General features: G+C 45.9%; 1 protein-coding gene across 2 annotated transcripts in view; it reads left to right on the forward strand.

Moving 5' to 3' along the window:
• GPR143 (G protein-coupled receptor 143) overlaps positions 1–24,477 on the forward strand; it is a 450,704-nt gene that overhangs the window by 252,502 nt on the left and 173,725 nt on the right. For both annotated transcript variants that reach the window (XM_069639113.1, XM_069639114.1), the window contains exon 8: positions 7,397–7,652. In XM_069639113.1, coding sequence (XP_069495214.1) covers positions 7,397–7,652 — 256 coding nt within the window. The remainder of the gene's footprint in view (positions 1–7,396; positions 7,653–24,477) is intronic.

Consider the following 24,477-nt stretch of genomic DNA (forward strand, 5'->3'; position numbering starts at 1 on the left):
CGGCGGAGACGGCAGGGTGAAAAAAGGTAAGTAGGGGAAGGGCATTGTGGGTTTGGAATATGGCATGATTTGATTTGAATACGGTCAATTCCGCCACAAATCTTTACACTTCGGTTAAACAACCTAAATCCATATCCTTACACAAATCCAGAAACCATAGACTACTGGATTCTTTTGGGCACAGCTGGCTTTGCGCCACCTTTCAGCCAAACCTAGGTAATTAATGCATTGTAAATAAAAGGCATCTATATATTGACTTCCACGCGCTGCAGCATATTCAGGTAACTTCTGCCCTATCCCCAACCTCTTCTTCACCCAGCCATTTCTGCTGCCATGCATTCGATGTCCATGCACATCCATGTTAACACTCGGTCTGTGATCTGTTCTGCTTTTCCACATTCTGCGGTCGCTCTCAGGCCTTGCAATTATGGACTGCCAGTCACAATGATGCCACACCTTCCATCCAATTGCACTCCTGCAGAAGTGTCTACAAGCCCCAGAAGGCCTCTTGCAATCACCAGCTGTACCATTTAGTGGATGCATATCCTGTGCTGTAACATGACACATTATGGCAATTCTCCCTCAAGTCCTGCACAGTTGTCATTTCATAATGCCTGCTGTCACCTTGCCAGACTCCTATGGCCACGGGGCTTCCTACAACTTGGCTTCTTCTTCCTTAGCCACATGACGTTTGCTCATCCACTAAATAAAAATTAACATCTGGTGGGCTGGGAATGTCCTTGGGGAAGGTAAGGTGCTCTAAGTATGTGAAGCTGTTGAGTGGCTGACCTACCATTGTGGCTAACCTCTGTATTGTTTAAGTCTCTTTTATTGTGATCGGGGCGATTTATAAATAAAGATTCGAAAAAAGCTCTGGTGGTCTGAAGAATAACCCAGTAGAAAGCTATTACATATATATATATAATTATACTTGGGTAGCTATCAACTATGGAAGGTATCTGCAACCTTTTTCTCTCCAGATCCTTTGGACTACAACTGCCATTAGCTCTAGACATCTTACCCAATGGTGAAGGATCCTGGAAGAAGTAGTCCAAAAAATCTGGAGATTCCCAGATTGAAGCCTCCTGAATTATGGGGTTATATCCCACCGAGGACATTTGATAGGTTACAAGAGCAAAGCTTGCATTGTTTATTATGTCGCCTGGAACCCAGAAATTGCAGGGTTTGTGGAGTGATGGAAAAAAGAACTGTAAACAACATAAAAATACCTCAGTACGAGTTTGTTGGTGCAGGAAAGAAATGGTGGTAAAGTGGCAGCATTTCCATTACATCACTTTACCATCAATTTCCTGCACCACCCAATTCTGAGTTTGGGAGTAAAGTGGACAGAATACATCAGGCAATTGCTGAAGGTTTTTTGCTGCACTTTAAAAAGCAAATGGAGGATTTACTGTGGGTAGAATACCACTGGCGGTAACTGCTTCAAATCCCCAGTGGACTCCTATGGACTCCTGGTATCGACTTCAAAAGGTCTTCTGCCTTCTCCAGGTCCCAAAAACATATTCTCTGTCTTTCCATGTTATCCTCAATTTGGCAGGTCCTAGTAAGCCTGCCTTCGCTCCTCGATAAAGAAAATATTTTTTTAAGCGCATTCACTTTTCTCCCTCTTTTTGCCATCCAGAAATTTGACCATAAGTGTTGGGCTGTACATCGATGTAAGAGGCTTTCTGGGTGTGGACATCTTGAGTTTATAACATCTGTTGACAAAAATAGGGAACTCTTCCGAGTCCAGATCCAGCAACTCTGTTAGCCAATTAGTAATAAAAGTAATCAGATCATCACCTTTGACCCGAGAGGTAAGACCAATAATTCTTATCTGCTTAGCCCTCACCACGTTTTTGAGATATTTGTAGCCCATTCTCCCAGGCCCTGTTCCACTTGATCTTTGCCTCCAGTTCTTTACCATGCGTTTCACTACTGAGACACGCTGAGAACATTGTTGGTCACGTTCTGTGGATATTTGCTCCAAAGTCAGTGTTCTCGTTTCTAAGTGTGGCACCTTGTCGGATAATTTGTCAAATCATTTTTGTAAACGAGACACTGATTACTCAATGAGACCCAATGCAGCCAACACAGGGTCCCTGGAGGGTGAGCGGACCTGGGAGCTGTCCTGGCTTTGTGGCCTGCTCCTTGGGGCAAAGAAGTCTGAAACAGTGTGTTTATCCTTCTTTTTTGTTCCCCTCAGTCGCAATTCTCTATGTTGCTTCTTAATTACTAACATAATGGGCCAAGAGCATGGGCAGTGAGCTACGCTCATCGAGTATTTCAAAATTGTTGCAGGTTTATAATAGATTTCTTTCACTTTTAAATCTCCATTGGGACGACTTGAAGGGAAATACAATACTGCAAGTTCGTGCACTATCCCAGTCAGATCGCAGTTTGCAGAACAGGCAGGCATTAGTGGAATAAATAATCCCCCTTTTAAATGATGGCAGCTCACCTGTGGCCTTCGTCGAAAATTGAGTGTTAAATCCTTGTCCATACTAAAGATATCTGCCAGGGCTTAGAAATAGTTAAAGGACTCCTGTTCCTGACAACTGTATCTCGCAGAGCTTGGCCATTTAATTAGTAAACCTTCAGCGTGACTTTAGTATGGCAACGTGTGCCGTCATTGGCAGCCCTCATCAAAAATGGCACCCATCACAACTGAAAATGGCTTTTCTTCATTCAGCCCAGGCTCTCCCATCTCCTTATGATCAAGTTGTGCAAGCCGCCATCTCCCTGTTGCTCCCTGCTGCCCGCCATGCCGACATCAAGAGCCAGGCCCATCACAGGAGGGTCGCGTCCCAGTCAGGGCCAACTTCCAATGACAGAGTGCATAAGCGCCGGCAGTTGTTTTTAACGCTGCCTGAATGAAAGTTCTGTTTGGTATGGGCAATATAATTTCCCCCAAACCGGTGGCATAAAAATCAATATTTTAGAATTCCTTCTGATACCACTAGTATTTTGGAAGTGGCGCTCATTTTAATTTGCCACCTATTGCCTATTCTCCATTAGGGATGTCCACTTGTGGACTGGGAACCAAAGGTGTACCTAGAAATGTTTATCAGATTGGCCCTACATCACATTATCTGAGTATAGCCTAACCCCATTAAGGAGTGTTGGGCTTGCTCCCATACAGTGCTACTAACAATAATTTTTTAAAAATGCAGCCACAGATGCCTCCCAAGTGAGGTCCAGCATTCAAATACCACAGTGGTGATGAGTCTGAGGTTTGCCCCATGATGCTACCGTTCTCCTACGGCACCTCTGAGCTCAATGTCCATCAATAATGCTACTTCCAACCCCTGCTCATCATCCGCTGATTTATCACTAACTTCTACAGCTGCGGCGAGGGGATCCTGATTTTTGTAGGTGCTACCTCCATTGCCCTGCCTTCTCTTTCCTTCAGGTATGCAAATGGGTCACACCACCACCGTTGTTCTTGTCCACGCCAGAGGTTCCCTCATTCCGTGGTCTGACTGGTGCATCACATTCGAGAACTTAATCAAAGCCATGAATGTTGCAGATGTCTCACCGGATATAAAGATTCATATTTTACAAGTCCCTGGACATGGAGGGACTCGGCTTGCTCAACCTGGCTCCTGTAGTGATGAAACAAGTTGGCACAGCATGTGATATTATATACCAAGAAGCTCAACTTGGCATATAAAACAGATTTGAAGTTAATATCAACATGGTTCTGGAGCAACACAATTTCTATAATGTCTCCAGAGTTGAAGGTACTGATCGACGACTTTGAGACAGTGGTTTAGAGAATTGGCCAGCCCGATCTTGTACAGGATGGTAGGTGACCATCTCATAAGGGACCACGTCATTAACCAATGCAGTGTCCCTAATGTTTAAGAAGAGATTTAATGTTTAAGAAGCACTAATGTTTAAGAAGATATTTAATGTTCAAATAAGCTGTGATCCCACCCTATATCAGCCCGTAACCATTGCCAAAGGCTCGGAGCATTCATTGCACTGCATGAGTAGGGTGGAAAACCAAACCCAAAGAAGAAGTATACACTGCAGGCAGGAATGGGTGATGCAGTGTAAGAGACATGTTACCCCTATTTTAAGGTACCACCCTAGACGCAGTCATTACAGAGTCTCACACCAGTCGACCTGTGCCCCAAAACAACAAATGCCAATCCTCGCGTAGAGAGGTTGGGTACCTTGGATATTCCATCTCGGACAAAGGCATCCAACCTAAACAGAGTGTTGTCAATTTCATTAAGGATGCCCTGTGCTCCACAAACAGAGTCCCACTTTGGGCCTTTATAGGTCTCGTGTAATGCTGTGCCAAATTTTTACGAGATTTTTCTGGAAAAACGAGGGACTTATTCATTCTTAAACATTATGCTCAAAACATGGAACACTTTTTACTGGGACAGCAATGCTGAGACACAATTCGAAGCAGTCAAAAAAGGTATCATCGGGTCTCCATGTTGGCAACTGTTCAATCCCAGGAAAACAACAATCATCACAGTTGAAACCAGTGGCTACAGTTTAGGGGCCATATTAATGCAGAAGGATCCCAGGCCAGAATACGTGATGGCAATCACATCCGGGACCCTTAATGGCTGGGAAGTAAAACCTATTCTGTAATTGAAAAGGAAGTGTTGGCATGTACCTGGTGCAGACATTTCAGATAGTGCCTTCATGCTATGCACACACCACAAACCTCTTGCAAATCTCCTGACACCTGCTGACAACAACAGCGTCCCTTCCCGACTGGTGAACCTAGCAGCCAAACTGCAAGAATTCACCTTCTTCTTCTTCTTCTTCTTCTTCTTCTTCTTCTTCTTCTTCTTCTTCTTCTTCTTCTTCTTCTTCTTCTTCTTCTTCTTCTTCTTCTTCTTCTTCTTCTTCTTCTTCTTCTTCTTCTTCTTCTTCTTCAGCACAGATGTAGCTTTGGGAAGCAATGTAGCGCTTTACAATCATAGGGGGAACAACAATTTTAGGGAGCAGAGAAACAAGGGAGTTGGGATCAAACGAAAGGGTAAGAGGGCAATTGTTAGCAATGTCACTCTAGAACTTTGGACTGGAAGGCGCAATAATCAAATACATTGCCTGCCATGCCATCCATCTCAAGGAACTCAAGTGAGTGTGGCAAGCACAGATTTTGAAATGAGGCACTGGCAAAGTAAGGGCACAAGCAGCATTAATCTACGTGTCCGCCAACAATTATAAAGATACGTATCTTGATGTGACCTGGTTAGAAACTAAGCCAAGGATCAAGAGATATCTTCAGGGGACGGGTGGTGGGGGGAATAACGTCTTTGCTGTAAAGGAAAAATGTGATGAGACCGACCATTGGAAGATATTTTTCATCTCCACCTCTGAGCATATAAGTGTATTACTAAATGAATCAAATATGAAAAAGGACCTGGTGGAAGTGACCCCTGCAGTGTTTGTTTCTAGTGACATTTCTGTGACTTTGATAAAACTATGAAATAGGCCATGCCAAACTGTTATGTAAAGAAAGTTTTAGACCATAGAAACGTATTGTGACAAATCTGGGGAATTATTCCCTTCTTCCCAGGTGGGAGCCACCCCCTTTGAGGCTAGAGAGGTGAGCCCACTCAACAAAACCCTCTCTGTGGTTTTGGGAAAGCCAGACCTCACAGGGAGTGACTCGCCTCTAGGGACACAGACTCCCATTCCTATCCCGAACTCCCTGTAAAGAACACCCTGTCTACCTACATCAGAATAGAAACAACAAATGTTGTTTCAGTTGATCCACATTCAAAGCACCCGAACATCACTTCCCTAATGTTGACTCAAGGTAATGCTGGAATCTTCACAAACTCAGCAGCTGAGGGAGAACAACAACCCCCTTGTAAGTACGGCGGTGAGAATAAAGAGACAAAGAACCTTAAATGCAGAAAGACGAATCCTATGCAGAGTGGAGCATCTGACTTGAAAACATCCTGTAGGGTTAGAGCCGAGCTAACCACAGTGTTAGTGGTGGTGTGGTGGAGCAAAGAGACAAGAGAGAGGTGCCGGGAGGCCGGCATAGGAAACAGTGATACTGCCAGATGGAGATGGAAGGAAGACAGTCTTACTTGGTGACTTGGTGGTGTGACCATGCTGCAGCCATGGTAGGCTTGGGGCATGCAAACTGATGCCGAGACCAACAGGCAATGAAGGACCGAATCCTCTGCTCTCGGGGCAAGGACTGCTGAGTGTGCAGTGACAGGCAGCCATATCCCCGCTGAGATGCAACCCCACTGGAGCACACCCGATGACAGTAAAGGTACCAGGGTTTTCCAGGCTGGAGGGAGGCGAGTGGAACAACGAAAGAAGAGAGAAAATGACAGGGAGGGTTATGAGAGCCCTAGGATTCTCAATGGTGAAGATTGGCGGAGGCCAAAGATACAACCATAAAACCTAAGCAAGCCAGAGAGCTACAGGGTTCTGGAGAGCCCTAGAGAATTAAGTGAAATTCTTCAACCTGTGAGAAGAAGGGAACTTGCAGGGTTCAATCTGTCTGTCCAAGACATAAAGCTTATTGAAAGGAAAGGGCCACATTGGAGGAGAAGGACTAAGGGAGTCATTCCTCCCCTCAAAGAACTTGAGACATTTAATTTGTGATAAGATTTATAACTTTTCTCGAGGAGGATAAAGAGAGAGCTGAAAACTTATTTTCTTTGGTGAACTGTGAAGAACATTGTTTTGAACTATAACTAATAGCCAGAGAGAGACCTAAGTAACATTGGCCGGATGAAGCCTGAGCTAAGAGGCTATTGTTCTAGCTCATTTTTATGTTGTTTTTCTCTGAAGTCGTAGGGGCAAATAGTAAATAGGTATTTGGATGGAGGACTCTTTTTGTTTTGACAAACAATGAGCCCCTTTAGCTTAGTTTATAGTGAGGGAAATCCCTCTAGATAGGCATTTTCCATTTGTATTTCAAATACCCACATTGAGAGGAAGTTCTCAGGTCTGACTACTTCTTCTGGTTCACCGCATAATATTAAAATAAGATGGATCCTTGGGGAATTTTAGGCCTTTAGAGTTCTAACATAATGTCTTATTATTTTCAGTAGACTGTTTGTTTATACTTCAATTTGTAGGGTGCTGTGATAAATGGAAATTCTGTCATGATCCCCTGTAAGCCATGTTCATCTGATTAAGCTAAAGAGAGCCATCATTACATTATCTATACTTTGCATGGATTCTCTTTATTTACAGTGTTCCAGTGTCTCTTTAAATATGTATGCTTAGAGCAGAACGTGTATAGAAAAGGCATCTAATTCATCTTATTAGAGAAACTATGAGATAATGCATTTTCTCTTTTCTTAAGAAAGTTCCTCAAAGTGATGATTTTGCCTGGAAAGACATACATTTGATTGGCATGATTTGAACGCTCCTTTTTTGCTTTCTCCAGGGAATACTAAACCCAATGCAAGGATTCCTCTTCACCCTCGCTTTCTATGGCTGGACGGGATTTGATGTGGACTTCAACTTCCGGAAGAAGGAAATCCCATGGCAGTCAATGTCCACCTCCGCAGCCCCTGAGAATGGCTATATTTCACCTGTTGGTTCATCGCTGAACTATCCCGGTTACATCCAGAACCCACGAAAGACGGCAGAGCTGGGGAATGGCCAACAGTCTGACGAGGCTTTGAGCTTTCTGTCTGAAGGTAACGGAACCAGTTCAGCTGTCAGACTAATCAAGAACTCCCCTGTCTACCAGGGTTTATAGCTTGCACAGTGACACTACCCAGATGTGCGGACTATGTAAAGTTCATAACTTTGCCCTGATAGCTACAACAGTGCCCTGTGACATTGTGGTCTGGCTGATGTACCACCCTTCTATTGTAATTATTCATTTATGGCGGTGTGAGTTGATCATACTGTTTTGATTGATCAGCTTTCTGGATTAAATAAATGGGTTAAGAAATTAAATTGCGTCTCTGATGAGGTTGGTGTTTTATTGCCATTAAATGTTATGTTACTCAGTTTTTATACTGCTCAAGTCACCACAGTAGTGATATTTCATCGCAGAAGCGTGTCTGCAATGTGGTTTGGCATATTGTGCCGATGCCAGGTGGAAAATTGTTTTTTATGGCTGCACTTCTGCTCTGAAAGTCAGTCCTGGATGCACCTGTTATCTTAGTCAGGCTAAAAGCCATTATTCTGGAGAAGGCTAGGATGCCAAAGGATTTGAGGGTTCTAGGCATCCATCTATATTCAATAGCTGTGAGTTTTAATTTTTAAATCAAATGTAAAATGTCGGTGTTTGAATGTGGGTTCCCTTCATTTACAACTGTATTACCATTGGTGTTGCTATTCAAAATGAATACATGCTATATTTGTTTATTTAAATGAAACACTAACCTTGTTATCACAGCTATCATTGCATGCTCAGGTGTACATGCTACAGCCATTTTATCTTGCAGTTAGTGTGAGAACCCAAATGGTGTCTCACCGACTGGTCCCTTGGGATCTGTCATCCAGGTGGCCTGGGTACGGCCATCGCTGTTGGATCCAGACCCCGGGGGTGGATCAGTGCGAGAGGATCGCCTAGATGGGGTGTCCCTGGGGAGTGGGAGTGGGGCACCCAGTGGAGAGACGCGGTATCCCTACACCCATTTATTTCCCTGTTCATTCTATATACTATCTGGGAACTTTATCTCCCCCGCCCCGCTTTTCTACACACACTCTGCTGCATGGACAAATCGCTTCAGAGAAAGATAGACTGACACACAACCAGTCAGTTTGACATGTCCCAATATCAGGTTCAGGCAGAGTCAGGCACTTCATCCTGATGACTCGCACCTGAAATCTGTTCCCTTTCCCCACCGGGATAAAAGACAGAGCACAAGAGCACCTGAGATGCAAGGGGAGAAAGGCGATCAAGTTGAGCAGAAAATGCAAAGCGGCAGGGGAACAGATCCCGTGAAATTGGTGCGACCTGGAAGTAGAGCAGAAGGGACTAAAAGGCGAGAGAAGGGCCGTGGTCCGGTCAGCTGCAGAGTGAAGGTTGCACAGACTTTTGAAAGGAAATCTCCTTGCTAATGCACAAGGTGAAGGCTGGCCCTCCTTAGGGTGAACGAGTTGGGAGGAGGCGAGCCGTGCTGTGCCGATAGCCTTGGCTTGATGGAAACGCTGGACGAATGATATCTAGCGCAATCGGTGAGTGAGCTGTGAAACCGGTTGGCATTATCGAATGAAAGATATCAAAGCGGTTGATGAGGCTCGCAGGGTTTTGTGAAACTGCAAGCGAAAGTACATTGTAACCAGAACAATGAATGCAGAAGCTGCGCGTGTCATGGAAAAGTATTACCTTCTCGAAAGGCTCTGTATCCAGAGTGAAACTGTTAGATTGAAAGTAAGATAATTGGAAAGACTGCAAATACTGTTAGGCCTTAGGAGATGCCAACCAAAGTAAAAGAAAGTCAAAGTGGTCATACGAAGGTGCAAGCAAAATCTTCGTACAATTGAAAGTCTTTGACAAGTGCGAAACATAATGACCAATTATAAAGTCATGCATTATGATAAAGTTGCAAAGGCAAGTGTGAACCCGATGGAGGAATGCCAAGAGAGAGAGGGGAGTGAATCCTGCATTATGATAAAGTTGCAAAGGCAAGTTTGAACCCGACGGACGGATGCCAAGAGAGAGCTAAGGGGAGCGAATTCCGCATTGTGATAAAGTTGTGAAGGCAAGTGTGAACCCGACAGAGGGATTCCAAGAGAGAGCTAAGGGAAGCAAATCCTGCATTGTGATGAAGTTCTAAAGGCAAGTGTGCACCCGACAGAGGGATACCAACGGAGAGAGGGGAGCGAATCCTACATTGTGATAAAGAGGATAGGCAAATGTGAACCCGACATAGGGATGCCACCCCAAATATTTGATTAAAAAGACATTACGAGTTCCTGAGTGTTATAAACTCGCGGAACTAATGAAGTTAAGTGAACTGTGATTTGAAGGCTATAGTGAACCCGACGGAGTGATGCCAAGTGAAAGCAAGGGAAAGTGAATCCTGCATTTTGTTAAAGTGACTGAACAGTGGTGTAAAGACGAACATGAACCCAACGAAGGGAGTATCACGAGGAAGCTGGAGAAAAGGGGAATCTTGCATGGTGTTAACATGGGAAAGTCTTGTGATGCCAAGCAAAAGACATTGATTAGAGGAATCCTGCCTTTTAAGAAGAAATTTCTTCCTGATGCCTTTAGACTCAAGGAGTGCTCACAGTCATGCCACTGTTCCGCCTTGTCCCGTGATGTAATGTGGTAAAGGGAGTACACTGGTTCAGCCGTCCTGAACAATCGAAACCATTTTGGACATTTCAGTTTGCAAGACACTCTTTTGTTATACATATCATTGTCCCACACCCTTTTTTCTCGAAAGACTAAGGATTTGGTAATAGACCATTTGGTTTGACACAACACCACTAGGGCCGTGTTTTCTTTAGTTTGATGGTTGTAGCTTGCTCCCATCTTAGATTTAGGCTTAGAATAGGCGTTTTTCTCACCCTTATACTGTTTCATAAACATCCTTGGATTATACTCTTTGTGTCTGTCATGCTTCTGATAACCATGCCTTCCCGACATACGTTTCTAGGGCATGCAACAGTTCATGGCTGATCAATATATAGGTTTTACCCAGGAGAATGATCTTTACGAGAATTTGCTTTTTCACATGCCTGTTTACCAGATTCTAAGTGTAAAATGGTAGCAGTAGGACACAGTAGCCCAGATCATGTTGTTCTATTTACCCTTCCAAAGAAGATGCCTACAGCTGTTTTCATACAGCGGCTACCCTCAGGATTGTTTTATATACTTTGAATTGAAGGCAGCGCGCAGACCGCTCACATTATTATTATTGTTGTTACTTTTATAATTATTGTTATTTTTATTCGTATTATTATTATCATTAGTAGTAGTAGCAATTGTAGTAGTATTATCATTATTTATTCCGTTTTGGTGTTAACTTTTCAAATTACAGGAAAGCATTGCCAATAATGTAGTTAGCAAAACAGGAACTGCAGCCATCTACTAAACACACACAAAAATGTCAGTTGAGAAGAACCATAGTAAGAATTAAAGGGGAAACATTGAAGAAAGCAATAAAGGAAGAAGTAAAGAGTGAAGGAAAGAAAGAGAAAAAAGAAAGGAAGGTCAAAATAAAGAGAAAAGTACAGATAACTAAAGAAAGAAAGAAAAAAGAAAGTACATACGAAAGATTGAAAGGCACAACCTACGAATTACCAAGTCACATGAATGCAGATCATTTTGACATATTGGATAACAGACTAGAAGATCTCTCCACTGACCTTCAAGTACATTTCCTCTACCTTACACTCTTTATTCAACAGTCCTCGGAATACCCAGACGTAGGTGACTGTTTCAGGCTTCCACTCTCAGCCCTCTTGTGGCTTTCCAGTTCCTAAGTATCATCCACTTTGGAACCATTAATGAAGTCACAATCCAAGGTTTTACCTCCTTACATTGAAATGTGTCACCTGTCAAATCCCCGGCTGTACGAGGATCTTGATGTGCTCAGGTCACCAAGTGAATATGCTAACAGTATCAATCCACCAGTGGACAGTCAAAGGACAGTCAACTAGCATATGAACATATGTGTCAGCATTTGCACCACATATCCAACATGTGTTCTGTGTTCTTAACCTTAGTAATTTGTGATGCAGAGCAATACAGGTCTTAATTTCATTGTCTGCTGCTGGATGAGCTGGAGTCCCAATTCCGGGTAAATGTTTTTGATAGAGAATGGTATGGTCAACCATAGTGGCTCATTAATTTTCCTGTCAAAATCCCTCCGCGTCGGTGTGCCTCTTTTAATGGGGAGGATTTTCTCAGGAGTTAGTTATTCTGTAGCAGATAGCGATCTTAACTGGACTATTACTAGGATCCAGAAGAATCCCAAGGCGCGTGTCCATATAGACATTTGTAAAATGAGTTGCAAGCTGTGGTGAAATAGGAGCCCGTAAAATCATGTCATTGCAGATTTCAGTATTAATAAGATAGTGATACAAAATGTAACAAGCAGTGGCATGGCTGACAGTCTTAGCTTTTGTGTAGGTATTTGCCAGGCACTGCCGTAATGTTACTACCAGACCTTAAGATGGAAACAGCTGGAAGATGTTGTGATTACCTGGGCATATGATAGTAATATCTGGAAAATTCCTATTTGATACCTATGCACATGGCAGAACTGTTGGCTTTGTTAATGCTTGTTTTTACTTCAATGCAAGGACAGATATGAATCAAATGGCTGGCACACTTGGTTAAGAATGTTTGATTACCCAGTAGCACATTTACAGCTTCAGTTATGCTGTTCACTCTGAGCTGATTTCTGTCAGGCCAAATTTGATATTACTGTTTCATAGAGCTAGCTTTAAGTGGTCCCAGGAGGGTGTGCTTTCGGTGGGGAGGGGCAGGTAGTGTGTGGGAATCCCCATGAGCAGCCAATGGTCAGGTAGAATAAACAACACCCACTAACTTTGTGTCCCTCCTCACATGCCTCCTCCCTCCTAGCTGCACCCCAATGTGCTGGACTCCACACCCAATTGCCTGAGGTCGCAACCATTGCCTGATTCAGTGGTGTCGGCAGCCGTGAAGAAACTGTCTGCTAACCCATCATCATCGTCTTCGGTTCCTCCGGAGAGCGAGGGATAAAGGATAGACACCATAGGAAAGAAGGTCATTTACACCACAGCGTCCACTATCAAGGCAGCCAACGCACTGGCGATCCTGGCCAGGTACGACAGTGAATTGTGGTACAAGCTAGGCCCGATCCTGGAGTTCCTCCCCAACGATAAGAAGTTGGAAGTCCTCGCTCACTTCCAGGAAGGGGAAGTAGCGTCGGATCATGCCATCACAGTGGCATTGGACGTCGCCGACACTGGTTTCCGGCAAATGGGAAACAGTCTCTCCCCTCGTCGACAGGGTTGCATGAAAGCCACTAATTTCCATCAGGGGGTCAAGCAAAGGTGCTGGACATGCCCTTTGGCAGGGACAATCTGTTTGGGAAGGCTGTTGACGAGTCCGTCTAGGCCATTAAGATATATATGGAGACTGCCTGTTCACCTAGGCACTCTTCAGCAGCACCGCTTGTCTTCTTTTCGCTCTTCAAGGGGAAAGTCAAGTAGGTCTTCAAAGGATTTCTCCACATCGTACAGACAGCCATCCAGATCCTCAATGCAAGAAGCCTACAGAGGCCATTCCCAGGCCTAGGGTAGTAGAGGTCAGCATTGCCGTCACCAGCCGTGCAGGATGCCGGCGCCGAAGCAAGCCTGAACCGACCGGGATGTCGGGCCCCCACTTGTGCACCTCGGTGGGAGGCTGGCTGACCATGTTCGTCAGCGAGTGGAGAAAGATCACCTCTGACAGATGGGTGCTGGACGCTCTCGCCCAAGGACACACCCTGGAGTTCCAACACAGGTTGTCCATGGATCCCTGCAGTTCCCAGTCAGGAGCAACACATCTCTCAGCTTGTAGAGGAGGTACGAGCCATGATGAAAAAAGGGGTGATAGAACTGGTTCCCCAATGGCTCTGGGACTCCAGAATCTATTCCAGATACTTTCTAGTCATATAGAAGACAGGGGTCTGTAGGCCCATCCTGGACCTACGACGTCTGAACAAATACCTAAAGTCCCAAAAGTTCAGGATGTTCATGTTGCAAAATGTGCTTGGCCAACTGGAAAAAGGAGACTTCTTGACGGCGTTGGACATGGAGAATGCATATTTCCATGTCCCGATTCACAAGAAACATCAGAAATGTCTATGTTTCGTGGTGCAGGGCCAGCACCACCAGTTCAAGGCTCTACCTTTTGGCTTGAAGTCGGCCCCAAGAGTATTTGCGAAGTGCCAAGCACCTGTGGCGGCCCATCTACATCTTCAGGGCATACACGTTTACCCATACCTGGATGACTAGCTGATATGCTCCCGCTTGCGTGAGATGACTGACGAACACACGAAGATGATGGTCCGACTATTGTCTTGCCTGGCATCATCCTCGTAGTGAGGCTAGCAGCCATTCAGGGAAAGGTGCAATGGCTATCGTCGATGAAGACGGCCATGGTGCGGGCCATCACGTCATTACTGGGCATGATGTCATCCTGCATCTACCTCGTCCGCCTCTGCAGGTTGCAGATACGACCCCTACAGGAATTCCTAGACTGCCGCTGGACACAGGTGTCCCGAAGCTTCACGGACAAGATTCGTCTCAACAAGGAGTTCTGGCAGGCAATAGAGTGGTGGGGCGTCCGCTCCAACATTGTCATGATGCCTACCTCCAAGGAGCCAGGTCCGACCCAGCAACCCCAGAGGCAGGCATCATTCCCCCCAGGGAAGTGCCAGCGGGCCCAAGCTGGGGCCCTTTGGACACAGTCCTGGCGCCTTAGGCACCAGGCTCATGTTGGACCCCTGTCCTGGCGCCTTAGGCGCCAGGCTCATAAAGCTAGATATGTGTTCAAGTGTTTTAATGTGCACTTACCTGATGCAGACCATGCTGCTACATCCAGGCCCTCTTGAGGCCTGAATGGAACTACTTTACCTGTGGGACTACTTTCCACCTGGGTGTGGTCGGGGAAGGATACATACCTGATCGGTGGAAGGATACAAACCTGGAACTTCTTCCGAAGCTATTTAAACCACGCCCGATCAGCAACTCACGCTTCGCGTTGTTCTGCTCCTCGCAGCTGGACGCTCACTGTGTCAGCTCCTGCATCTGGACTTCAGCCACGCCTGTCAGCATCCTGGGTCGCCTGCAAAGGGAGATAAGAGAGAATTGGCGAGAAAGAAGACCTTACCTGCTAAAGCTGCATCACGGAGACATCACACCGACGATCCTGAAAGGGAAGACATCTTTTTAAAAGCATTTCGCTTCGATCGCTGCAGCGCTGCATTTCACTCACCTTTCCTGGGCGCCTCCATCTTCAGCAGCGATCATCCGGATCCGCACCCACTTCCCTGAGCCTAGAGAGAAAAAGACAAGAAAACAAGGTGAGAGAAGGAAGGGAATAGGAAAGGCTCAGTTTCCTTCTAAGACTTACCTGTTGGGTCATTCCCATTTCATTTCGGGTCCTGCCGCTTCCTGGCATTCCGGACCCCGGCCCCTATGGGGAAAAAAGACAAAGACATTGAATGAGCGAATGCAAAGACATTACCTGAACGCTCATCCAGAACTTACCTGTCATTTACTGGAACTGCACGTTTCACTTCGGGTCGGCGCCATATCTCCGGCATTCCGAACCCCGGCCCCTAAGGGGAAAAAGACATAAGCATTAGCGCTTGCTGCAATAAGACAATGTACATTATTATTAAGCTTGAACTTTTGAACTTGCAACAGAACTCTTACAACGCCTCACCTGAATAGTCAAGCTTATTTTGAACTCCCATCAAACCTCAATCCAGTGAAGTAACTGGGTTTCAACGCGCCCCTGCATCAGAAGCAGGATGGAGAACGCATCCTTCCAGACCCTAAGGTGAGACTTCACGGGGAATCGTGGAAGGGTATCGTGGAGGGTTGGAAGGGAGTGGGAGGCTTGAGCATTATTCCGTCAGTAGGTAATACTCCCTTTTCACGCACAGGCGAATATTCCTGCGAGCCAGAAAAGCCAGAGTAGAGGGGCCCTTCCTGTCCATCTTCAGAGTCCTGCGCTTCACCATTGAAGAAGCATCAGCACTCGAAGCCAGACCTGCGCCTCCGTGGGAATCAGGTGAGCGTGACAGAACGCGAAGCCTACCCACAATTTTCCACCCGGGCGCTATGGAGACTTCCGAGACAGATCAGCTGGCCCAGCTTTTGGGGGAATTACGGGCAGAAGTGCTCTCAGCCCGCCTGGAGACTAACGCTCTCAAAAGAGAACTGATCCTATCAAAGGAAAGAACAGATGACCTGGCCAAAAGGTTATTGCAGGCCCAGGCAGGGCACACTCCTTTACCTAATTCCGGAGGTACTTCCACATCAATGGGTTTGAATAACCCGGTACAAATCAATCTACCTGGACACATGCCTTTGGCCCCGCCTGAACGTTTTGCGGGGGATCCCAAGAAATATGCCGTCTTTATGAACCAATGTCATTTACACTTTCTATGCAGACCCGGGGCCTTCCCTAACGACCAGACCAAGCTAGCCTTTATACTATTTTACCTCAGTGGCAGTGCTGCCGATTGGTCTATTCCATTGGTAAATCAGGATGATCCCATTCTCCAGATTGTTTGCTCGACACTCTCAAGGACAGGCCCTTGATAACGAACTGCTATCCTTACGACAAGGTAATCAGGATCTCCTGTCCTACGTTGCCACCTTTAATAGACTGGTTGTGGAAACTGGATGGCCGGAAAACAAAAGGATCACATTGTTTCATCGAGGCCTGCGCGGAGAGCTTAAGGATGTTCTAGCTCAGATAGTAGATCCACCCCAGGTCTGCGCAGACTACATAGACTTGGTGGTTCAAATTGATCACAGACTTCAAAATAGAAAAGCAGATCAGTTCAAGTACGAAACCCGAGTACCGATCAAAACCCACGCTAACTCCAAGAGTACCGACGTATCCAAACCTATGCAAATCGGCGGTGTTAAAGGACCATTAACGCAGAAGGAACGAGAGAGAAGGCGGCAAATGCAACTTTGTCTGTATTGCGGGACTTCCGGTCACTTTCTTCGAAATTGTCCAGTTAAACCACCTAAGAACGTGGTTGGAGCCACTGATAACGATTTATTGACACCTGATTCGGGAAACGACCTAGCCCGACAAGCGTAGGGGTCCGCTTGGCGAGCTTGAAAACAAACTCTTTGACCTCGCATTTTGTCATGCCAATGGAGCTCGTGGACCCAAAACAGCCTCAGCAGTTGCATGCTATAAAAGCACACATCGACAGTGGAGCTATTGGAAATTACATAGACTGTGAATTGGCTTCCAGGATTAAGCTCCCTCTCCGCCCGAAAGTAACCCAAGATGTCATTACTACAGTAGATGGAACCGAAATAGCCTCAGGGCCTGTAACGCATTCCACCGTTGAAATGACACTGGTGGGTCAGGATGGACATCGGGAAGCAATCGTGTTTGATGTGATCAAGGCCCCACAATTTCAAGTAATTCTTGGAAATCCTTGGTTAGAAACACATAATCCCAGAATTGACTGGCGAGCAAAGAAGATATGTTTTCCTGATTGTGAACCAACTTGTTATCCAAGAAATCCAGTTATGGGTCTAGCCTCAGCAACTTCCACCCCTGTACATCTACCGTCAGAATACCAAGAATTCCAAGACGTTTTTCAGAAGGAACAGGCTAACACGTTACCTCCCCATCGGTCTTATGATTGCCAAATCGATCTGGTACCCAATGCTCAACTACCTTGTAGTAGGATTTATGCTCTTACGGAACCTGAGAACCTGCATTTGCGTCAGTATTTAGATCAGTACCTAGCCAATGTTTTTATTCGCCCGTCCAAGTCTCCTGTCTCCTCAGCTCTGTTCTTCGTGCCGAAAAAAGAGGGCGACCTTAGAACATGTATAGACTATCGCGCCCTAAATCAAATAACGATTAAGAATCGTTATCCTCTGCTCCTGATCCCTGAGCTTATCGACCAGGTGAAAGACGCTTGTGTGTACACCAAGTTACATCTCCGAGGAGCTTATCACCTGGTGCGTATAAAAAAAGGCGACGAATGGAAGACTGCATTCCGCACCAAATTTGGGCTCTTCGAATATCAGGTGATGCCCTTCGGTTTGTGCAATGCATCTGCCGCCTTTCAGTACTTTATGAATGATGTTCTTCGGGAACTTATCGATGTCTGTGCCATTGTTTATATTGACGACATCCTGGTGTACTCTTCTTCAGAATCCGATCACAGAAAACATGTTAGGGCAGTTCTTGAGAAATTGCGCCAGCACAGACTATTTGCAAAGCTCGAAAAATGCGTTTTTCATACCACAGAAGTTGAGTTTCTCGGATTCATCCTGACACCTCAAGGAGTCCGAATGGACTCGCGAAAGGTGGACGCCATCCTCAAATGGACATCTCCTAGCTCGGTGAAGGGAGTTCAGAGCATGCTCGGCTTCGCCAATTTCTATCGAAGATTCATCCCGGAATTTTCCCGAACAGTCCAACCCATCACAGCTCTCCTAAAGAAAAACAAACGCTTTGAATGGACTCTTGAGGCCGAACAAGCCTTTCAGGACCTGAAAACCAAATGCAACTTTGTCTGTATTGCGGGACTTCCGGTCACTTTCTTCGAAATTGTCCAGTTAAACCACCTAAGAAGGTGGTTGGAGCCACTGATAACGATTTATTGACACCTGATTCGGGAAACGACCTAGCCCGACAAGCGTAGGGGTCCGCTTGGCGAGCTTGAAAACAAACTCTTTGACCTCGCATTTTGTCATGCCAATGGTGCTCGTGGACCCAAAACAGCCTCAGCAGTTGCATGCTATAAAAGCACACATCGACAGTGGAGCTATTGGAAATTACATAGACTGTGAATTGGCTTCCAGGATTAAGCTCCCTCTCCGCCCGAAAGTAACCCAAGATGTCATTACTACAGTAGATGGAACCGAAATAGCCTCAGGGCCTGTAACGCATTCCACGGTTGAAATGACACTGGTGGGTCAGGATGGACATCGGGAAGCAATCGTGTTTGATGTGATCAAGGCCCCACAATTTCAAGTAATTCTTGGAATTCCTTGGTTAGAAACACATAATCCCAGAATTGACTGGCGAGCAAAGAAGATACGTTTTCCTGATTGTGAACCAACTTGTTATCCAAGAAATCCAGTTATGGGTCTAGCCTCAGCAACTTCCACCCCTGTACAGCTACCGTCAGAATACCAAGAATTCCAAGACGTTTTTCAGAAGGAACAGGCTAACACGTTACCTCCCCATCGGTCTTATGATTGCCAAATCGATCTGGTACCCAATGCTCAACTACCTTGTAGTAGGATTTATGCTCTTACGGAACCTGAGAACCTGCATTTGCGTCAGTATTTAGATCAGTACCTAGCCAATGTTTTTATTCGCCCGTCCAAGTCTCCTGTCTCCTCAGCTCTGTTCTTCGTGCCGAAAAAAGAGGGCGACCTTAGACCATGTATAGACTATCGCGCCCTAAATCAAATAACGATTAAGAATCGTTATCCTCTGCTCCTGATCCCTGAGCTTATCGACCAGGTGAAAGACGCTTGGGTGTACACCAAGTTACATCTCCGAGGAGCTTATCACCTGGTGCATATAAAAAAAGGCGACGAATGGAAGACTGCATTCCGCACCAAATTTGGGCTCTTCGAATATCAGGTGATGCCCTTCGGTTTGTGCAATGCACCTGCCGCCTTTCAGTACTTTATGAATGATGTTCTTCGGGAACTTATCGATGTCTGTGCCATTGTTTATATTGACGACATCCTGGTGTACTCTTCTTCAGAATCCGATCACAGAAAACATGTTAGGGCAGTTCTTGAGAAATTGCGCCAGCACAGACTATTTGCAAAGCTCGAAAAATGCGTTTTTCATACCACAGAAGTTGAGTTTCTCGGATTCATCCTGACACCTCAAGGAGTCCGAATGGACTCGCGAAAGGTGGACGCCATCCTCAAATGGACATCTCCTAGCTCGGTGAAGGGAGTTCAGAGCATGCTCGGCTTCGCCAATTTCTATCGAAGATTCATCCCGGAATTTTCCCGAACAGTCCAACCCATCACAGCTCTCCTAAAGAAAAACAAACGCTTTGAATGGACTCTTGAGGCCGAACAAGCCTTTCAGGACCTGAAAACCAAATTCACCTCTGCACCTGTATTGAAACACCCGCACCCAGATCGCCCTTACATTGTGGAAACCGACGCATCCAGTTCGGCCATGGGAGCTGTCCTGTCGCAAAGAGACCCAGAAACTACCCAACTACACCCTGTGGCCTTTTGGTCCAGGAAATTTTCTCCTCCTGAAATCAACTACGCAATTACCGACAAAAAGTTACTGGCTATTAAATCTGCTTTCAAGGCTTGGCGTCACTACCTTCTCGGGACAAGACACACCATCACCGTAATTACGGACCACAGAAATTTACAGTATTTAAAGACGGACAAAGCTCAATCTTCACGACAACTCCGATGGGCTCTATTCTTTGCGGAATTTGATTTTGTAGTTACCTATCGCCCTGGCTGCAAGAATGGTAAAGCGGACGCCTTATCCCGGATTGGCATGGAAGAACCCAATTTCGTGCCGAAAAAAGAGGGCGACCTTAGAACATGTATAGACTATCGCGCCCTAAATCAAATAACGATTAAGAATCGTTATCCTCTGCTCCTGATCCCTGAGCTTATCGACCAGGTGAAAGACGCTTGTGTGTACACCAAGTTACATCTCCAAGGAGCTTATCACCTGGTGCGTATAAAAAAAGGCGACGAATGGAAGACTGCATTCCGCACCAAATTTGGGCTCTTCGAATATCAGGTGATGCCCTTCGGTTTGTGCAATGCACCTGCCGCCTTTCAGTACTTTATGAATGATGTTCTTCGGGAACTTATCGATGTCTGTGCCATTGTTTATATTGACGACATCCTGGTGTACTCTTCTTCAGAATCCGATCACAGAAAACATGTTAGGGCAGTTCTTGAGAAATTGCGCCAGCACAGACTATTTGCAAAGCTCGAAAAATGCGTTTTTCATACCACAGAAGTTGAGTTTCTCGGATTCATCCTGACACCTCAAGGAGTCCGAATGGACTCGCGAAAGGTGGACGCCATCCTCAAATGGACATCTCCTAGCTCGGTGAAGGGAGTTCAGAGCATGCTCGGCTTCGCCAATTTCTATCGAAGATTCATCCCGGAATTTTCCCGAACAGTCCAACCCATCACAGCTCTCCTAAAGAAAAACAAACGCTTTGAATGGACTCTTGAGGCCGAACAAGCCTTTCAGGACCTGAAAACCAAATTCACCTCTGCACCTGTATTGAAACACCCGCACCCAGATCGCCCTTACATTGTGGAAACCGACGCATCCAGTTCGGCCATGGGAGCTGTCCTGTCGCAAAGAGACCCAGAAACTAACCAACTACACCCTGTGGCCTTTTGGTCCAGGAAATTTTCTCCTCCTGAAATCAACTACGCAATTACCGACAAAGAGTTACTGGCTATTAAATCTGCTTTCAAGGCTTGGCGTCACTACCTTCTCGGGGCAAGACACACCATCATCGTAATTACGGACCACAGAAATTTACAGTATTTAAAGACGGACAAAGCTCAATCTTCACGACAACTCCGATGGGCTCTATTCTTTGCGGAATTTGATTTTGTAATTACCTATCGCCCTAGCTGCAAGAATGGTAAAGCGGACGCCTTATCCCGGATTGGCATGGAAGAACCCAATTCGAGTTTAGAACCTGTGCCAATCATACCTGAACAAAGAATCTTAGGCCTAACTTCATTGCAAACTATTGAGGACATCCAAACGCAAGTGAAACAACTTCTAGACTCTTCAGCCTTACTGGAATGGAGTCAAAAGGGTCCTCATTACACCGTTAAGGATGATTTACCCTACTTCCAGGAGCGGTTGTTTCTGCCAATTAAAGAATTGCAAGAACTTGTTATTGCCCATCATCATGAATCATTAATGGAAGGACACCCTGGTATCGCTAAAACGGAGGAAAAAATCAAACGCCACTTCTGGTGGCCTTCTTGGAGAAAAGACATAAAGTCTTTTGTATTGTCTTGCGGAATCTGCGCCCAAAACAAGGGTCAAAAGAAAAGGCCAGCCGGCCTACTTCAACCCTTGGATATTCCACCGGCACCATGGCACACCTTGTCAATGGACTTTATAACTGACCTGCCTCCTTGTGCTGGTTACAACACTATCCTTGTAATTGTGGATCTATTCTCCAAAATGGCCCACTTTATCCCTTTAAAAGGTTTGCCTTCAGCTTCCACCTTGGCCAAGGAATTTCTGGAGAATATAGTTCGCATACATGGTTTCCCTTCCAAATTAGTCTCGGATGGTGGAAGTCAATTTATCTCCCATTTTTGGAAGAAGTGTTGCCAACTAGCACAAATAGATGTGCGGTTATCCACCAGCCACCACCCCCAGACCGACGGACAAACCGAGAGAACCAATCAGACTCTCGAGCAATATCTTCGGTGCATGTTACACCAATCCGAGTTAAATTGGAAAGACATCCTTTGGATCGCAGAATATGCATACAACAATTCAGTGCATTCTGGAACCGGACAAACTCCTTTTTATACTTTGTATGGTCACCATCCTCGGACCTCTGACCTAGATCCACCTCTGACCCTGGAAATGCCCGCAGTAAATCATCTGCATTCCACAATAACCCGAGCCTTCAAAGAAGCTGCAACTCATTTACAGCAAGCCAAGAAAAAGTATAAAGAAAATGCTGATTTGCACCGAAGTAAAACTCCTCCTTACCAAGTAGGAGACCAGGTATGGCTAGCAACGAAACATTTACCCCTCAAGGGCCCGCGAACCTTCAATCCCAGATTCATAGGACCTTATCCCATCAAGGCTATAATCAATCCCGTGGCCTTTAAACTGGATTTACCGTCTAACATGCGTATTCATCCAGTTTTTCATGCATCACTTTTGAAGCCAGTACAACCAGGGACCCGACTGTCCAAGCCTCCAGACCCAGTTCAAATTGAAGGGGAATTAGAATTCGAAGTTAAAGACATTTTAGACTCCAAGGTGTTAAAGTCAAAACTCTTCTATCTTGTTGACTGGAAGGGATATGGACCTCAGGAGAGATCGTGGGAGCCTAGTAACCATGTTCACGCACCTCGATTAATACAAAGGTTCCACCGGAGATTTCTGAACAAGCCAAAACCCCCGGAGGGAACAATCTTGGGAGGGGCCTTGAGGGGGGGTACTGTCATGATGCCTACCTCCAAGGAGCCAGGTCCGACCCAGCAACCCCAGAGGCAGGCATCATTCCCCCCAGGGAAGTGCCAGCGGGCCCAAACTGGGGCCCTTTGGACACAGTCCTGGCGCCTTAGGCGCCAGGCTCATGTTGGACCCCTGTCCTGGCGCCTTAGGCGCCAGGCTCATAAAGCTAGACATGTGTTCAAGTGTTTTAATGTGCACTTACCTGATGCAGACCATGCTGCTACATCCAGGCCTTCTTGAGGCCTGAATGGAACTACTTTACCTGTGGGACTACTTTCCATCTGGGTGTGGTCGGGGAAGGATACATACCTGATCGGTGGAAGGATACATACCTGGAACTTCTTCCGAAGCTATTTAAACCACGCCCGATCAGCAACTCACGCTTCGCGTTGTTCTGCTCCTCGCAGCTGGACGCTCACCGTGTCAGCTCCTGCATCTGGATTTCAGCCACGCCTGTCAGCATCCTGGGTCGCCTGCAAAGGGAGATAAGAGAGAATTGGTGAGAAAGAAGACCTTACCTGCTAAAGCTGCATCACGGAGACATCACACCGACGATCCTGAAAGGGAAGATATCATTTTAAAAGCATTTCGCTTCGATCGCTGCAGCGCTGCATTTCACTCACCTTTCCTGGGCGCCTCCATCTTCAGCAGCGATCATCCGGATCCGCACCCACTTCCCTGAGCCTAGAGAGAAAAAGACAAGAAAACAAGGTGAGAGAAGGAAGGGAATAGGAAAGGCTCAGTTTCCTTCTAAGACTTACCTGTTGGGTCATTCCCATTTCATTTCGGGTCCTGCCGCTTCCTGGCATTCCGGACCCCGGCCCCTATGGGGAAAAAAGACAAAGACATTGAATGAGCGAATGCAAAGACATTACCTGAACGCTCATCCAGAACTTACCTGTCATTTACTGGAACTGCACGTTTCACTTCGGGTCGGCGCCATATCTCCGGCATTCCGAACCCCGGCCCCTAAGGGGAAAAAGACATAAGCATTAGCGCTTGCTGCAATAAGACAATGAACATTATTATTAAGCTTGAACTTTTGAACTTGCAACAGAACGCTTACAACGCCTCACCTGAATAGTCAAGCTTATTTTGAACTCCCATCAAACCTCAATCCAGTGAAGTAAATGGGTTTCAACACGCTCCTGCATCAGAAGCAGGATGGAGAACTCATCCTTCCAGACCCTAATGTAACGCTCACCTGATTCTCGCAGAGGCGCCGGTCTTGACTGGGCGACTACCGTATCTTCAAAGGTGATGTGTAGCACCCGGTTGGCTCTTTGGGCTGGACCTCTGTGCACTGTATGCCTGACGTGTAGAGTAAGATGTCTGCAGATAGAAAATATGGGGTTAATGAATTGGGGTTATTGGGGTGTCCCTATCTCTTTCCTCTTCTCCTCTCCTGTAGACCCCCAAAGGTTAACGCTCTCACCTTAGGTAAGTGAATGCCGAGCTCTCCATCTGCCTCGGGGCAGGGTGCTGTAACCAGTTTCTTCACTGGATAGGTAGCGCAGGCCTCGTGACTTCAGAGGACTGCTGTCCGTCGTTTACTGCACGAACGGTAAGTTTCGAGTCATTCAAATGTCTTTAAAGTCTTTAGTAATGAT

Source organism: Ambystoma mexicanum, chromosome 7q (assembly GCF_040938575.1).
Source record: "Ambystoma mexicanum isolate Mex_15411 chromosome 7q, UKY_AmexF1_1, whole genome shotgun sequence".
Lineage (NCBI taxonomy): Eukaryota > Metazoa > Chordata > Amphibia > Caudata > Ambystomatidae > Ambystoma > Ambystoma mexicanum.